Raw genomic sequence first — 18,672 nt, forward strand, 5'->3', positions numbered from 1 at the left:
TGAACGATCCGAATCCATAACTAGTGTCACAGGAATGGTTAAAATCATAGACAGTAGGAAAAGTCGGTCTACATGTACTCATGTCGGCATTGTGCCTTTTGTATTTAATTCCGATGCAATTTCTGTTTTTCATCGACAATAGGAAGGTCAGAGGGATACATAAACCTGATGTGAAGCATCGGAATCTATAACTAGTGTCACAGGAATGGTTCAAAACATAGACAGTAAGAAGAGTCAGTCTTCTTGTACTTAAGTCGGCATTGTGCCTTTTGTATTCATTTCCGTAGCAATTTCTGTGTGTCATCGTCAGTAAGAAGGTAAAAGGCATACAGTAAACCTGGAGTGTAGCACCGGAATCTATAACTAGTGCCACAGGAATGGTTCAATACATAGACTGTCAGAAGAGTCAGTCTTCTTGTACTTTAGTCAGCATTGTGTCTTTTGTATTTAATTCCGATGCAGTTTCTGTGTTTCATCGTCAATAAGAAGGTCAGAGGGATACAGTAATCCTGAAGTTAAGCATCGGAATCTATGACTAGTGTCACAGGAATGGTTCAAAACATAGTCAGTAAGAAGAGTCAGTCCTCATGTACTGAAGTCGGTATTGTGCCTTTTGTATTTTATTCCGATGAAATTTCTGTGTTTCATCGTCAATAAGAAGGTCGGAGGGATATAGTTATCCTGAAGTGAAGCATCGGAATCTATAACTAGTGTCACAGGGATGGTTCAAAACAGAGACAGTAACAAGAATCAGTCTTCATGTACTTAAGTCGGCATTGTGCCTTTTGTATTTAATTCCGATGCATTTTCTGTGTTTCATCGTCAATAAGCAGGTCAGAGGGATACAGTAATCCAGAAGTGAAGCATCGGAATCTATAACTAGTGGCACAGGAATGGTTCAAAACATAGACAGTTGGAAGAGTCAGCCTTCTTGTACTTAATTCTGCATTGTGCTTCTTGTATTTAATTCCGATGCAATTTCTGTGTTTCATCGTCAATACGAAGGTCATAGGGATACAGTAAACCCGAAGTGAAGCATCGGAATCTATAACTGGAGTCACAGGAATGGTTCAAAACATATACAGTAAGAAGAGTCAGTCTTCTTGTACTTAAGCCATCATTATGTCTTTTCTATATAATTCTGATGCAATCTCTGTGTTTCATCGTCAATAAGAAGGTCCAAGGGACACAGTAAACCTGGAGTGAAGCACCGGAATCTATAACTAGTGTCACAGGAATGGTTCTAAACATAGTCTGTCGGAAGAGTCAGTCTTCTTGTACATTAGTCGGCATTGTGCCTTTTGTATTTAATTCCGATGCAATTTCTGTGTTTCATCGTCAATAAGAAGGTCCAAGGGATACAGTAAACCTGGAGTGAAGCATCGGAATCTATAACTAGAGTCACAGGAATGGTTCAAAACATAAACAGTAGGAAGAGTCAGTCTTCTAGTACTTAAGTCGGCATTGTGCCTTTTCTATTTAATTCCGATGCAATTTCTGTGTTTCATTGTCAATAAGACGGTCAGAGGGATACAGTAAACCTGAAGTGATGCATCGGAATCTATAACTAGTAGCACAGGAATGGTTCAAAACATAGACAGTTGGAAGAGTCAGCCTTCTTGTACTTAATTCATCATTGTGCCTTTTGTATTTAATTCCGATGCAATATCTGTGTTTCATCGTCAATAAGAAGGTCCAAGGGATACAGTAAACCTGAAATGAACGATCGGAATCCATAACTAGTGTCACAGGAATGGTTAAAATCATACACAGTAGGAAAAGTCGGTCTACATGTAATTAAGTCGGCATTGTGCCTTTTGCATTTAATTCCGATGCAATTTCTGTGTTTCATCGTCAATAGGAAGGTCAGAGGGATACATAAACCTGATGTGAAGCATCGGAATCTATAACTATTGTCACACGAATGGTTCAAAACGTAGACAGTAAGAAGAGTCAGTCTTCTTGTACTTAAGTCGGCATTGTGCCTTTTGTATTCATTTCCGTAGCAATTTGTGTGTTTTATCGTCAGTAAGAAGGTCCAAGGCATACAGTAAACCTGGAGTGTAGCACCGGAATCTATAACTAGTGCCACAGGAATGGTTCAATACATAGACTGTCAGAAGAGTCAGTCTTCTTGTACTTTAGTCGGCATTGTGTCTTTTGTATTTAATTCCGATGCAGTTTCTGTGTTTCATCGTCAATAAGAAGGTCAGAGAGATACAGTAATCCTGAAGTTAAGCATCGCAATCTATGACTAGTGTCACAGGAATGGTTCAAAACATAGTCAGTAAGAAGAGTCAGTCCTCTTGTACTAAAGTCGGTATTGTGCCTTTTGTATTCTATTCCGATGAAATTTCTGTGTTTCATCGTCAATAAGAAGGTCGGAGGGATACAGTAATCCTGAAGTGAAGCATCGGAATCTATAACTAGTGTCACAGGGATGGTTCAAAACATAGACAGTAACAAGAATCAGTCTTCATGTACTTAAGTCGGCATTGTGCCTTTTGTATTTAATTCCGATGCAATTTCTGTCTTTCATCGTCAATAAGGAGGTCAGGGGGATACAGTAATCCTGAAGTGAAGCATCGGAATCTGTGACTAGTGTCACAGGAATGGTACAAAACATAGTCAGTAAGAAGAGTCAGACTTCTTTTACTTAAGTCGGCATTGTGCATTTGTATTTAATTCCGATGCAATTTCTGTGTTGCATCGTCAATAAGAAGGTCCAAGGGAGACAGTTAACCTGGAGTGATCATCGGAGTCTATAACTAGTGTCACAGGAATGCTTCAAAACATAGTCAGTAAGAAGAGTCAGTCTTCTTGTACTTCAATCGGCATTGTGCTCATTGTATTTAATTCCGATGCAATTTCTGTGTTTCATAGTCAATAAGAAGGTCCAAGGGATACTGTAAACCTGGAGTGAAGCATCGGAATCTATAACTAGTGTCACAGGGACGGTTCAAAACATAGACAGTAAGATGAGTCAGTATTCTTGTACTTAAGTCGGCATTGTGCCTTTTCTGTTTAATTCCGACGCAAATTCTGTGTTTCATCGTCAATAAGAAGGTCCAAGGGATACAGTAAACCTGAAGTGAAGCATCGGAATCTATAACTAGTGTCACAGGAATGGTTCAAAACATAGTCAGTAAAAATGGGTCAGTCTTCTTGTACTTAAGTCATCATTGTGTAATTTCTATTTAATTCTGATGCAATTTCTGTGTTTCATCGTCAATAAGAAGGTTCAAGGGATACAGTAAACCTGGAGTGAAGCATCGGAATCTATAACTAGTCTCACAGGAATGGTTCAAATATCAGACAGTAAGAAGAGTCAGACTTCTTTTACTTAAGCCGGTATTGTGCCTTTTGAATTTAATTCCGATTCAATTTCTGTGTTTCATCGTCAATAAAAAGGGCCAAGGGATACAGTAAACGTGGCGTGAAGCATCGGAGTCTATAACTAGTGTCACAGGAATGGTTCAAGACATAGACAGTAAGAAGAGTCAGTCTTCTTGTACTTAGTTCGGCATTGTGCCTTTTGTATTTAATTCCGATGCAATTTCTGAGTTTCATCGTCAATAAGAACGTCAGAGTGATACAGTAAACCTGATGTGAAGCATCGGAAATTATAACCAGTGTCACAGGAATGGTTCAAATCATAGACAGTAGGAAGAGTCAGTCTTCTTGTACTTAAGTCGGCATTTAGCCTTTTGTATTTAATTCCAATGCAATTTCTGTGTTTCATCGTCAACAAGAAGGTCAGAGGGATACAGTAATCCTGAAGTGAATCATCGGAATCTATGACTAGTGTCACAGGAATGGTTCAAAACATAGTCAGTAAGAAGAGTCAGTCTTCTTGTACTTAAATCGACATTGTGCTCATTGTATTTAATTCCGATGCAATTTCTGTGTTTCATCGTCAATAAGAAGGTCCAAGGGATACAGTAAACCAGAAGTGATGCATCGGAATCTATAACTAGTGTCAGAGGAATGGTTCAAATCATAGTCAGTAAGAAGAGTCAGTCTTCTTGTACTTAAGTCATCATTGTGCCTTTTCTATTTAATTCTAATGCAATTTCTGTGTTTCATCGTCAATAAGAAGGTCCAAGGTATACAGTAAACCTGGAGTGAAGCATCGGAATCTATAACTAGTGCCACAGGAATGGTTCAAATCATAGACAGTAAGAACAGTCAGACTTCTTTTACTTAAATCGGCATTGTGCCTTTTCTATTTAATTCCGATGCAATTTCTGTGTTTCGTCGTCAATAAAAATGGTCAGAGGGATACAGTAAACCTGAAGTGAAGCATCGGAATCTATAACTAGTGTCACAGGAATGGTTAAAAACATAATCAGTAAGAAGAGTCAGTCTTCTTTTACTTAAGTCATCATTGTGCCTTTTCTATTTAATTCTAATTCAATTCCTGTGTTTCATCGTCAATAAGAAGGTCCAAGGGATACAGTAAACCTGAAGTGAAGCATCGGAATAAAAAACTAGTGTCACAGGAATGGTTCAAAACATAGACAGTGGGAAGACTCAGTCTTCTTGTACTTAAGTCGGTATTGTGCCTTTTCTATTTCATTCCGATGCAATTTCTGTGTTTCATCGTCAATAAGAAGGTCATAGGTATACAGTAAACCTGAAGTGAAGCATCGGAATCTATGACTAGTGTCACAGGAACGGTTCAAATCATAGACAGTAGGAAGAGTCAGTCTTCTCGTACTTAAGTCGGCATTTTGCCTATTGTATTTAATTCCGATGCAATTTCTGTGTTTCATCGTCAATACGAAGGTCCAAGGGATACAGTAAACCACGAGTGAAGCATCGGAATCTATAACTAGTGTCCCAGGGATGGTTCAAAACATAGGCAGTAAGAAGAGTCAGTCTTCCTGTACTTAAGTCGACATTGTGCCTTTTGTATTTAATTCCGATGCCATTTCTGTGTTTCATCGTCAATAAGAAGGTCAGAAGGATACAGTAATCCTGAAGTGAAGCATCGGAATCTATGACTAGTGTCACAGGAATGGTACAAAACATAGTCAGTAAGAAGAGTCAGACTTCTTTTACTTAAGTCGGCATTGTGCATTTGTATTTAATTCCGATGCAATTTCTGTGTTTCATCGTCAATAAGAAGGTCCAAGGGAGACAGTTCACCTGGAGTGATCATCGGAGTCTATAACTAGTGTCACAGGAATGCTTCAAAACATAGTCAGTAAGAAGAGTCAGTCTTCTTGTACTTAAATCGGCATTGTGCTCATTATATTTAATTCCGATGCAATTTCTGTGTTTCATAGTCAATAAGAAGGTCCAAGGGATACAGTAAACCTGGAGTGAAGCATCGGAATCTATAACTAGTGTCACAGGGACGGTTCAAAACATAGACAGTAAGATGAGTCAGTATTCTTGTACTTAAGTCGGCATTGTGCCTTTTCTGTTTAATTCCGACGCAAATTCTGTGTTTCATCGTCAATAAGAAGGTCCAAGGGATACAGTAAACCCGAAGTGAAGCATCGGAATCTATAACTAGTGTCACAGGAATGGTTCAAAGCATAGTCAGTAAAAATGAGTCAGGCTTCTTGTACTTAAGTCATCATTGTGTAATTTCTATTTAATTCTCATGCAATTTCTGTGTTTCATCGTGAATAAGAAGGTTCAAGGGATACAGTAAACCTGGAGTGAAGCATCGGAATCTATAACTAGTGTCACAGGAATGGTTCAAATCACAGACAGTAAGAAGAGTCAGACTTCTTTTACTTAAGCCGGTATTGTGCCTTTTGAATTAAATTCCGATTCAATTTCTGCGTTTCATCGTCAATAAAAAGGGCCAAGGGATACAGTAAACGTGGCGTGAAGCATCGGAGTCTATAACTAGTGTCACAGGAATGGTTCAAGACATAGACAGTAAGAAGAGTCAGTCTTCTTGTACTTAGTTCGGCATTGTGCGTTTTGTATTTAATTCCGATGCAATTTCTGAGTTTCATCGTCAATAAGAACGTGAGAGTGATACAGTAAACCTGATGTGAAGCATCGGAATTTATAACCAGTGTCACAGGAATGGTTCAAATCATAGACAGTAGGAAGAGTCAGTCTTCTTGTACTTAAGTCGGCATTTAGCCTTTTGTATTTAATTCCAATGAAATTTCTGTGTTTCATCGTCAACAAGAAGGTCAGAGGGATACAGTAATCCTGAAGTGAATCATCGGAATCTATGACTAGTGTCACAGGAATGGTTCAAAACATAGTCAGTAAGAAGAGTCAGTCTTCTTGTACTTAAATCGGCATTGTGCTCATTGTATTTAATTCCGATGCAATTTCTGGGTTTCATCGTCAATAAGAAGGTCCAAGGGATACAGTATACCAGAAGTGAAGCATCGGAATCTATAACTAGTGTCACAGGAATGGTTCAAATCATAGTCAGTAAGAAGAGTCAGTCTTCTTGTACTTAAGTCATCATTGTGCCTTTTCTATTTCATTCTAATGCAATTTCTGTGTTTCATCGTCAATAAGAAGGTCCAAGGTATACAGTAAACCTGGAGTGAAGCATCGGAATCTATAACTAGTGCCACAGGAATGGTTCAAATCATAGGCAGTAAGAAGAGTCAGACTTCTTTTACTTAAATCGGCATTGTGCCTTTTCTATTTAATTCCGATGCAATCTCTGTGTTTCGTCGTCAATAAGAAGTCCAGAGGGATACAGTAAACCTGAAGTGAAGCATCGGAATCTATAACTAGTGTCACAGGAATGGTTAAAATCATAGTCAGTAAGAAGAGTCAGTCTTCTTGTACTTAAGTCATCATTGTGCCTTTTTTATTTAATTCTAATGCAATTCCTGTGTTTCATCGTCAATAAGAAGGTCCAAGGGATACAGTAAACCTGATGTGAAGCATCGGAATAAAAAACTAGTGTCACAGGAATGGTTCAAAACATAGACAGTGGGAAGACTCAGTCTTCTTGTACTTAAGTCGGTATTGTGCCTTTTCTATTTCATTCCGATGCAATTTCTGTGTTTCATCGTCAATAAGAAGGACAGAGGGATACAGTAAACCTGAAGTGAAGCATCGGAATCTATAACTAGTGTCACAGGAATGGTTCAAAGCATAGAGAGATGGAAGATTCAGTCTTCTTGTACTTATGTCGGCATTGTGCCCTTTCTATTTAATTCCGATGCAATTTCTGTGTTTGATCGTCAATACGACGGTCAGAGGGATACAGTAAACCTGAAGTGGAGCATCGGAATCTATGACTAGTGTCATAGGAATGGTTCATAACATAGTCAGTAAGAAGAGTCAGTCTTCCTGTACTTAAGTCGACATTGTGCCTTTTGTATTTAATTCCGATGCAATTTCTGTGTTTCATCGTCAATAAGAAGGTCGGAAGGTTACAGTAAACCTAAAGTGAAGCATCGGAATCTATAACTAATGTCACAGGAATGGTTCAAATGATAGACAGTACGAAGAGTCAGCCTTCTTGTACTTAAGTCGGCATTGTGCCTTTTGTATTTTATTCCGATGCAATTTCTGTGTTTCATCGTCAATAAGAAGGTCAGAGGGATACAGTAATCCTTTAGCGAAGCATCGGAATCTATGACTAGTGTCACAGGAATGGTTCAAAACATAGTCAGTAAGAAGAGTCAGTCTTCTTGTACTTAAGTCGGTATTGTGCCTTTTGTATTTAATTCCGATGCAATATCTGTGTTTCTTCGTCAATAAGAAGGTCCAAGGTATACAGTAAACCTGAAGTGAATCATCGGAATCTATAACTAGTGTCACAGGAATGGTTCAAATCATAGTCTGTAAGAAGAGTCAGTCTTCTTGTACTTAAGTCATCATTGTGCCTTTTCTATTTAATTCTGATGCAATTTCTGTGTTTCATCGTCAATATGAAGGTCCAAGGGATACAGTAAACCTGGAGTGTAGCATCGGAATCTATAACTAGTTTCACAGGAATGGTTCAAACCATAGACAGAAAGAAGAGTCAGACTTCATTTACTTAAGTCGGCATTGTGCCTTTTGTATTTATTTCCGATCCTATATCTGTGTTTCATCGTCAATAAGAAGTTCCAAGGGTTACAGTAAACCTGGAGTGATGCATCGGAGTCTATAACTAGTGTCACAGGAATGGTTCAAAACATAGACAGTAAGAAGAGTCAGACGTCTTTTACTTAAGTCGGCATTGTGCAATTTCTATTTAATCCCGATGCAATTTCTGTGTTTCATCGTCAATAAGAAGGTCCAAGGGATACAGTAAACCTGAAGTGAACCATCGGAATAAAAAATTAGTGTCACAGGAATGGTTCAAAGCATAGACAGTGGGAAGAGTCAGTCTTCTTGTACTTAAGTCGGTATTGTGCCTTTTCTATTTCATTCCGATGCAATTTCTGTGTTTTATCGTCAATAAGAAGGTCAGAGGGATAAAGTAAACCTGAAGTGAAGCATCGGAATCTATAACTAGTGTCACAGGAATGGTTCAAAGCATAGAGAGTTGGAAGATTCAGTCTTCTTGTACTTAAGTCGGCATTGTGCCGTTTCTATTTAATTCCGATGCAATTTCTGTGTTTCATCGTCAATAAGACGGTCAGAGGGATGCAGTAAACCTGAAGTGGAGCATCGGAATCAATGACTAGTGTCATAGGAATGGTTCAAAACATAGTCAGTAAGAAGAGTCAGTCTTCTTGTACTTAAGTCGGTATTGTGCCTTTTGTATTTAATTCCGATGCAATTTCTGTGTTTCATCGTCCATAAGAGGGTCCAAGGGATACAGTAAACGTCGAGTGAAGTATCGGAATCTACTACTAGTGTCCCAGGGATGGTTCAAAACATAGACAGTAAGAAGAGTCAGTCTTTTTGTACTTAAGTCGACATTGTGCCTTTCTATTTAATTCCGATGCAATTTCTGTGTTTCATCGTCAATAAGACGGTCAGAGGGATACAGTAAACCTGAAGTGGAGCATCGGAATCTATGACTAGTGTCATAGGAATGGTTCATAACGTAGTCAGTAAGAAGAGTCAGTCTTCTTGTACTTAAGTCGGCATTGTGCATTTGTATTTAATTCCGATGCAATTTCTGTGTTTCATCGTCAATAAGAAGGTCCAAGGGAGACAGTTCACCTGGAGTGATCATCGGAGTCTATAACTAGTGTCACAGGAATGCTTCAAAACATAGTCAGTAAGAAGAGTCAGTCTTCTTGTACTTAAATCGGCATTGTGCTCATTATATTTAATTCCGATGCAATTTCTGTGTTTCATAGTCAATAAGAAGGTCCAAGGGATACAGTAAACCTGGAGTGAAGCATCGGAATCTATAACTAGTGTCACAGGGACGGTTCAAAACATAGACAGTAAGATGAGTCAGTATTCTTGTACTTAAGTCGGCATTGTGCCTTTTCTGTTTAATTCCGACGCAAATTCTGTGTTTCATCGTCAATAAGAAGGTCCAAGGGATACAGTAAACCCGAAGTGAAGCATCGGAATCTATAACTAGTGTCACAGGAATGGTTCAAAGCATAGTCAGTAAAAATGAGTCAGGCTTCTTGTACTTAAGTCATCATTGTGTAATTTCTATTTAATTCTCATGCAATTTCTGTGTTTCATCGTGAATAAGAAGGTTCAAGGGATACAGTAAACCTGGAGTGAAGCATCGGAATCTATTACTAGTGTCACAGGAATGGTTCAAATCACAGACAGTAAGAACAGTCAGACTTCTTTTACTTAAGCCGGTATTGTGCCTTTTGAATTTCATTCCGATTCAATTTCTGCGTTTCATCGTCATTAAAAAGGGCCAAGGGATACAGTAAACGTGGCGTGAAGCATCGGAGTCTATAACTAGTGTCACAGGAATGGTTCAAGACATAGACAGTAAGAAGAGTCAGTCTTCTTGTACTTAGTTCGGCATTGTGCGTTTTGTATTTAATTCCGATGCAATTTCTGAGTTTCATCGTCAATAAGAACGTCAGAGTGATACAGTAAACCTGATGTGAAGCATCGGAATTTATAACCAGTGTCACAGGAATGGTTCAAATCATAGACAGTGGGAAGAGTCAGTCTTCTTGTACTTAAGTCGGCATTTAGCCTTTTGTATTTAATTCCAATGCAATTTCTGTGTTTCATCGTCAACAAGAAGGTCAGAGGGATACAGTAATCCTGAAGTGAATCATCGGAATCTATGACTAGTGTCACAGGAATGGTTCAAAACATAGTCAGTAAGAAGAGCCAGTCTTCTTGTACTTAAATCGGCATTGTGCTCATTGTATTTAATTCCGATGCAATTTCTGTGTTTCATCGTCAATAAGAAGGTCCAAGGGATACAGTATACCAGAAGTGAAGCATCGGAATCTATAACTAGTGTCACAGGAATGGTTCAAATCATAGTCAGTAAGAAGAGTCAGTCTTCTTGTACTTAAGTCATCAATGTGCTTTTTCTATTTAATTCTAATGCAATTTCTGTGTTTCATCGTCAATAAGAAGGTCCAAGGTATACAGTAAACCTGGAGTGAAGCATCGGAATCTATAACTAGTGCCACAGGAATGGTTCAAATCATAGACAGTAAGAAGAGTCAGACTTCTTTTACTTAAATCGGCATTGTGCCTTTTCTATTTAATTCCGATGCAATTTCTGTGTTTCGTCGTCAATAAGAAGGTCAGAGTGATACAGTAAACCTGAAGTGAAGCATCGGAATCTATAACTAGTGTCACAGGAATGGTTAAAATCATAGTCAGTAAGATGAGTCAGTCTTCTTGTACTTAAGTCATCATTGTGCCTTTTCTATTTAATTCTAATGCAATTCCTGTGTTTCATCGTCAATAAGAAGGTCCAAGGGATACAGTAAACCTGATGTGAAGCAACGGAATAAAAAACTAGTGTCACAGGAATGGTTCAAAACATAGACAGTGGGAAGACTCAGTCTTCTTGTACTTAAGTCGGTATTGTGCCTTTTCTATTTCATTCCGATGCAATTTCTGTGTTTCATCGTCAATAAGAAGGACAGAGGGATACAGTAAACCTGAAGTGAAGCATCGGAATCTATAACTAGTGTCACAGGAATGGTTCAAAGCATAGAGAGTTGGAAGATTCAGTCTTCTTGTACTTAAGTCGGCATTGTGCCCTTTCTATTTAATTCCGATGCAATTTCTGTGTTTGATCGTCAATAAGACGGTCAGAGGGATACAGTAAACCTGAAGTGGAGCATCGGAATCTATGACTAGTGTCATAGGAATGGTTCATAACATAGTCAGTAAGAAGAGTCAGTCTTCTTGTACTTAAGTCGGTATTGTGCCTTTTGTATTTAATTCCGATGCAATTTCTGTGTTTCATCGTCAATAAGAAGGTCATAGGTATACAGTAAACCTGAAGTGTAGCATCGGAATCTATGACTAGTGTCACAGGAATGGTTCAAATCATAGACAGTATGAAGAGTCAGTCTTCTCGTACTTAAGTCGGCATTTTGCCAATTGTACTTAATTCCGATGCAATTTCTGTGTTTCATCGTCAATAAGAAGGTCGGAAGGATACAGTAAACCTGAAGTGAAGCATCGGAATCTATAACTAGTGTCACACGAATGGTTCAAATCACAGACAGATAGAAGAGTCAGACTTCTTTTACTTAAGCTGGTATTGTGCCTTTTGAATTTAATTCCGATTCAATTTCAGTGTTTCATCGTCAATAAAAAGGGCCACGGCATACAGTAAACCTAAAGTGAAGCATCGGAATCTATAACTAGTGTCACAGGAATGGTTCAAATCATAGTCAGTAAGAAGAGTCAGTCTTCTTGTACTTAAGTCGGCATTGTGCTTTTTGTGTTTATTTCCGATGCAATTTCTGTGTTTCATCGTCAATAAGAACGTCCAAGGGATACAGTAAACCTGGAGTGAAGCATTGGAATCTATAACTAGTGTCACAGGGACGGTTCAAAACATAGACAGTAAGATGAGTCAGTATTCTTGTACTTAAGTCAGCATTATGCCTTTTTTATTTAATTCCGATGCAATTTCTGTGTTTCATCGTCAATAAGAAGGTCCAAGGGATACAGTAAACCTGAAGTGAAGGATCGGAATCTATAACTAGTGTCACAGGAATGGTTCAAATCATAGACAGTACGAAGAGTCAGACTTCTTTTACTTAAATCGGCATTGTGCCTTTTCTATTTAATTCAGATGCAATTTCTGTGTTTCGTCGTCAATAAAAAAGTCAGAGGGATACAGTAAACCTAAAGTGAAGCATCGGAATCTATAACTAGTGTCACAGGAATGGTTCAAATCATAGTCAGTAAGAAGAGTCAGTCTTCTTGTACTTAAGTCGGCATTGTGCTTTTTGTATTTAATTCCGATGCAATTTCTGTGTTTCATCGTCAATAAGAACGTCCAAGGGATACTTTAAACCTGGAGTGAATCATCGGAATATATAACTAGTGTCCCAGGGATGGTTCAAAAGCATAGACAGTAAGAAGAGTCAGCCTTCTTGTACTTAAGTCGGCATTGTGCCTTTTGTATTTTATTCCGATGCAATTTCTGTGTTTCATCGTCAATAAGAAGGTCAGAGGGATACAGTAATCCTTTAGCGAAGCATCGGAATCTATGACTAGTGTCACAGGAATGGTTCAAAACATAGTCAGTAAGAAGAGTCAGTCTTCTTGTACTTAAGTCGGTATTGTGCCTTTTGTATTTAATTCCGATGCAATATCTGTGTTTCTTCGTCAATAAGAAGGTCCAAGGTATACAGTAAACCTGAAGTGAATCATCGGAATCTATAACTAGTGTCACAGGAATGGTTCAAATCATAGTCTGTAAGAAGAGTCAGTCTTCTTGTACTTAAGTCATCATTGTGCCTTTTCTATTTAATTCTGATGCAATTTCTGTGTTTCTTCGTCAATATGAAGGTCCAAGGGATACAGTAAACCTGGAGTGTAGCATCGGAATCTATAACTAGTTTCACAGGAATGGTTCAAAACATAGACAGAAAGAAGAGTCAGACTTCATAAACTTAAGTCGGCATTGTGCCTTTTGTATTTATTTCCGATCCTATTTCTGTGTTTCATCGTCAATAAGAAGTTCCAAGGGTTACAGTAAACCTGGAGTGATGCATCGGAGTCTATAACTAGTGTCACAGGAATGGTTCAAAACATAGACAGTAAGAAGAGTCAGACGTCTTTTACTTAAGTCGGCATTGTGCCATTTCTATTTAATTCCGATGCAATTTCTGTGTTTCATCGTCAATAAGAAGGTCCAAGGGATACAGTAAACCTGAAGTGAAGCATCGGAATAAAAAATTAGTGTCACAGGAATGGTTCAAAGCATAGACAGTGGGAAGAGTCAGTCTACTTGTACTTAAGTCGGTATTGTGCCTTTTCTATTTCATTCCGATGCAATTTCTGTGTTTTATCGTCAATAAGAAGGTCAGAGGGATAAAGTAAACCTGAAGTGAAGCATCGGAATCTATAACTAGTGTCACAGGAATGGTTCAAAGCATAGAGAGTTGGAAGATTCAGTCTTCTTGTACTTAAGTCGGCATTGTGCCTTTTCTATTTAATTCCGATGCTATTTCTGTGTTTCATCGTCAATAAGACGGTCAGAGGGATACAGTAAACCTGAAGTGGAGCATCGGAATCTATGACTAGTGTCATAGGAATGGTTCAAAACATAGTCAGTAAGAAGAGTCAGTCTTCTTGTACTTAAGTCGGTATTGTGCCTTTTGTATTTAATTCCGATGCAATTTCTGTGTTTCATCGTCCATAAGAGGGTCCAAGGGATACAGTAAACGTCGAGTGAAGCATCGGAATCTACTACTAGTGTCCCAGGGATGGTTCAAAACATAGACAGTAAGAAGAGTCAGTCTTTTTGTACTTAAGTCGACATTGTGCTTTTTGTATTTAATTCCGAAGCAATTTCTGTGTTTCATCGACAATAAGAAGGTCAGAGGGATACAGTAATCCTGAAGTGAAGCATCGGAATCTATGACTAGTGTCACAGGAATGGTTCTAATCATAGTCAGAAAGAAGAGTCAGTCTTCTTGTACTTAAGACATCATTGTGCCTTTTCTATTTAATTCTGATGGAATTTCTGTGTTTCATCGTCAATAAGAAGGTATAAGGAATACAGTAAACCTGGAGTGAAGCATCGGAATCTATAACTAGTGTCACAGGAATGGTTCAAAGCATAGACAGTAAGAAGAGTTAGGCTTCTTTTACTGAAGTCGCCATTGTGCCTTTTGTATTTAATTCCGATGCAATTTCTGTGTTTCATAGTCAATAAGAAGGTCCAAGGGATACAGTAAACCTGGAGTGAAGCATCCGAGTCTATAACTAGTGTCACAGGAATGGTTCAAATCACAGTCAGTAAGAAGAGTCAGTCTTCTTGTACTTAAGTCGGTATTGTGCCCTTTCTATTTTATTCCGATGCAATTTCTGTATTTCATCGTCAATAAGAAGGTCCAAGGGATACAGTAAACCTGGAATAAAGCATCGGAGTGTATAACTAGTGTCACAGGAATGGTTCAAAACACAGACAGTAAGAAGAGTCAGTCTTCTTGTACTTAATTGGGCATTGCGCCTTTTGTAGTTAATTCTGATGCAATTTCTGTGTTTCGTCGTCAACAAGAAGGGCAGAGGGATACAGTAATCCTAAAGTGATGCATCGGAATCTATAACTAATGTCACAGGAATGGTTCAAGGGGGGACGTACACGAAACTGCAGTAATTTTAAAAGTATTTTATAAAACTCTAATTTTTTAAGATAATCAATCCAAATTTGGTACAGTTATTAAGAAATGTTATGCGCATATGAACCTAAATTTTCATTTTTATTGACCTTTTACATCTTTAATTATTAACAATTAATTTTTTTTCAACAATGTAATTACAAATGTTCCTTTTTTGAGAAAACTGTGAGAGCAATGTTAATGAATTTTTGTACACACTTTCATACCAAATAATTACAAAACTCTGTGGAGCAGAATTTTTATATCTTCTTTTGTTCAGTTTTTACGGGTCTCCCAATTTCCCTGAAAAATAATATATCAAATTTAAGGAATATTTTCTACCATAAATACCTTACTATTTTATTAAATGAAAATTCCTTCCACAGAATTTTTCACTATAGTACTGACTAGTCATATACCAAATTTCACTTCTCTACCTTTTGTGGTTTTTGAGAAAAAGGTACATAAAGTTATAAAAATGTAAGTTACGGGAAAACTGAATCAATGATTTGATAGTGTTTGTATTAGGTCTTACCGTCTCTGTGTGAACTAGTGCAAGCCATATGCATACTCCTCTTCATCTGCAAGCAGTCTCTTCTTTGCTTGTCTTCTTTGGTTAACCTGCTGTTCAATTTTATTGGCTGTAATATCAGCCGCAGCAACTCTTTTGTCATCGATGTCCTTCAATATTGAATAGGTGAAAGCTCCTGGATGAAATCCTAGCCTCTGTAGAGTTTTTATTCTTCCAAGATTACCATTGTTAAAAACTAAACAAGCATCATATGCAGCAATTTCAACAATAATTGTTGAAACAAATGTTGTTTTTGGGCAACGTTTCCAAATCAGTGAGTTGTAACTTTCATTAGGGTTTTGTGTCTTTCCATGCACACACTTTCGTAGGAGGTCTGGCTCTGCTAAACACCTAAATGTTGGTTTTATAGCACTTAAAACAGCCACAGGTAAACTGTGCTTGTGTGAATAGTTCATGCCATCACGCTCAGCCTGCTTGAATTTGCACCACGATATGTCACACAAATTATGTACAGGTTTGTCATCTGTGGATAGTTTATGAAAATAAATAGACCACACAGCCTTCTGCATGTTATTCAAATTTCCACTGTTGTCCCTTATTGCCTTGCCATAGTACACTTGTAAAGAATGAATTTCTTTGTCTGTGAGTCTGTTGGGACCACCTAAAAGTTTTCCATCCTCAAGTTTCCTGCCCTTCAATTCACGTTTCAATTTTAAAAGTCTGCCTCCCATTCGTTTTTGCACATGTCCAACACATTCCAACTTTTCTATAGCACAATGGGGACCATAAGGTTCACTTTCCAAAACAGTTTTGAAGGAGCTGGAGTCACCATCACCAAGGTATTTTGTGTATCTAACACCGTACTTTTCCACACTTCGATGGAACATAAGTTTCATAGCTGCAGGTTCCATTCCACCACTAGAACCAGAATAATTTCTACAGCACACTTTCTTGTGTTCAACCTGCCACTTATTTTCTTCCACTTCACCAGCTCTCTTTCCGAGTACACAGCTATAGCAATATTTGCTCATTACCTGAACGTCAAGAATTTTTCCAGTATCAACACTAATGACAGATGATACTCCATACAGTGATGTATGTCCACGCTTCATCCACGTTCCATCACATGACACACACAAATCGGTGTCTGGCGTGTTATCTGCTTCTGTCTTTAGTTCACTATTCATCTTCACAGCTTCCTTTGCAGAGGACTTCAAGTTTTCTTCCACTTCCTCTTGAAGAGCACTTAGCAGTGTTTTATTTCCAGTGGTGTACCTAGCACTTGGTTGTGGCATGTTCATGATCCCACAAAACAGTCTGGTACCTTCCCTGCCTATGCCCAAACATCTCATGCCATATATTAAACGCATATTTGCTTCATATATCCGGTTACTTGATGCCGAAGTTCTAAAAGCAGTGTCTGAATGACAGCTTTCACAAGTAAGATGCAACATACACACTATTCCAATTCTGTTTTCTTCGTCATATAATCTCAAACTTTTTGCACCACAGTCAGCACATACACAAGCAGATGATATAATATCAGATAGTATTTTCAAATCAATAAGCCTAAAACCACTAGTAGCTTGAGTGTCTGAGCCACAATCATCAAGTGATTGACAGCTGTCAATTTTCCTTCTCGAAGCACTCGCTTTCTTGGTTGAAGTATCGTTTCCATTTGTTATTATGGGGCTGGTTTTCAAGTTGTCTTTACTACATCGAGAAGCTTGACACTTTCTAACCTTTTTAAACACCTTACTAGAACGCGGCATGCTGCAAAATATAATAACAAGTCTACTTACAACTTTCGTAAAAATGTATTCCAAACAAACACTCGTAAACAAACGCTATAAATCAAAGAATATAAAACCAGCGGCAGAGATATTATTCCACAGCCTTCTTGATGTAGTACACAAACGTTCCCTGCATTGTGACTGCACAAAACTGGAAAAAAACGCAGTATAAATAGATATACGAGAGGATGAAGACCAAGATGGGGGGGCGTCGCCCTGTGCAAGCTATTACAAATTATTATTTTTTTCCCCCTTAGAAGCGGAATTGGAACGTAATATTTGGTAATTGAAATTTCAATACCATGTAGTAAATGAAGAGCCAATAAAATTTTTTTCACAAATTTGGTCATTTTCATGTACGTCCCCCCTCAAAACATAGTCAGTAAGAAGAGTCAGTCTTCTTGTACATAAGTCGGCATTGTGCTTTTTGAATTAATTCCGATGCAATTTCTGTGTTTCATCGTCAATAAGAAGGTCCAAGGGATACAGTAAACCTGGAGTGAAGCATCGGAATCTATAACTAGTGTCACAGGGACGGTTCAAAACATAGACAGTAAGAAGAGTTAGGCTTCTTGTACTTAACTCGGCATTGTGCCTTTTCTATTTAATTCCGATGCAAATTCTGTGTTTCATCGTCAATGAGAAGGTATAAGGGATACAGTAAACCTGGAGTGAAGCATCAGAATCTACAACTAGTGTCACAGGAATGGTTCAAAACACAGACAGTAAGAAGAGTTAGGCTTCTTTTACTGAAGTCGGCATTGTGCCTTTTGTATTTAATTCCGATGCAATTTCTGTGTTTCATCGTCAATAAGAATGTCCAAGGGATACAGTAAACCTGGAGTGAAGCATCCGAGTCTATAACTAGTGTCACAGGAATGGTTCAAAACATAGGCAGTAAGAAGAGTCTGTCTTCTTGTACTTACGTCATCATTATGCCTTTTCTATTTCATTCCGATGCAATTTCTGTGTTTCATCGTCAATAAGAAGGTCCAAGGGATACAGTAAACCTGGAGTGAAGCAACGGAATCTATAACTAGTGTCACAGGATTGGTTCAAACCATAGACAATAAGAAGAGTCAGACTTCTTTTACTTAAGTGGGCATTGTGCCTTTTGTATTTAATTCCGATGCTATTTCTGTGTTTCATCGTCAATAAGAAGGACCAAGGGTTACAGTAAACCTGAAGTGAAGCATCGGAATCTATGACTAGCGTCACAGGATAGGTTCAAAACATAGACAGTAGGAAGAGTCAGTCTCCTTGTACTTTAGTCGGAATTTTTCCTATTGTATTTAATTCCGATGCAATTTCTGTGTTTCATCGTCAATAAGAAGGTCCAAGGGATACCGTAAACCTCGAGTGAAGCATCGGAATCTATAAATAGTGTCCCAGGGATGGTTCAAAACATAGTCAGTAAGAAGAGTCAGTCTTCTTGTACTTAAATCGGCATTGTGCTCATTATATTTAATTCCGATGCAATTTGTGTGTTTCATAGTCAATAAGAAGGTCCAAGGGATACAGTAAACCTGGAGTGAAGCATCGGAATCTATAACTAGTGTCACAGGGACGGTTCAAAACATAGACAGTAAGATGAGTCAGTATTCTTGTACTTAAGTCGGCATTGTGCCTTTTCTGTTTAATTCCGACGCAAGTTCTGTGT

The 18,672-nt window shown here is 38.2% G+C and overlaps 1 protein-coding gene across 1 annotated transcript; it reads right to left on the reverse strand.

Moving 5' to 3' along the window:
- Nucleotides 1–14,929: 14,929 nt before the first annotated feature.
- LOC124717162 lies at nucleotides 14,930–17,230 on the reverse strand. Its single transcript, XM_047243932.1, has 2 exons — nucleotides 15,223–17,230; nucleotides 14,930–14,990 (listed from the first exon to the last, which is right to left on the reverse strand). The coding sequence occupies exon 1, from the start codon at nucleotides 16,989–16,991 to the stop codon at nucleotides 15,237–15,239; it is 1,755 nt and encodes a 584-aa protein (XP_047099888.1). The 5' UTR covers nucleotides 16,992–17,230; the 3' UTR covers nucleotides 14,930–14,990; nucleotides 15,223–15,236.
- Between the last annotated feature and the right edge of the window lie 1,442 nt (nucleotides 17,231–18,672).

The sequence above is a fragment of the Schistocerca piceifrons genome, chromosome 9 (genome assembly GCF_021461385.2).
Source record: "Schistocerca piceifrons isolate TAMUIC-IGC-003096 chromosome 9, iqSchPice1.1, whole genome shotgun sequence".
Lineage (NCBI taxonomy): Eukaryota > Metazoa > Arthropoda > Insecta > Orthoptera > Acrididae > Schistocerca > Schistocerca piceifrons.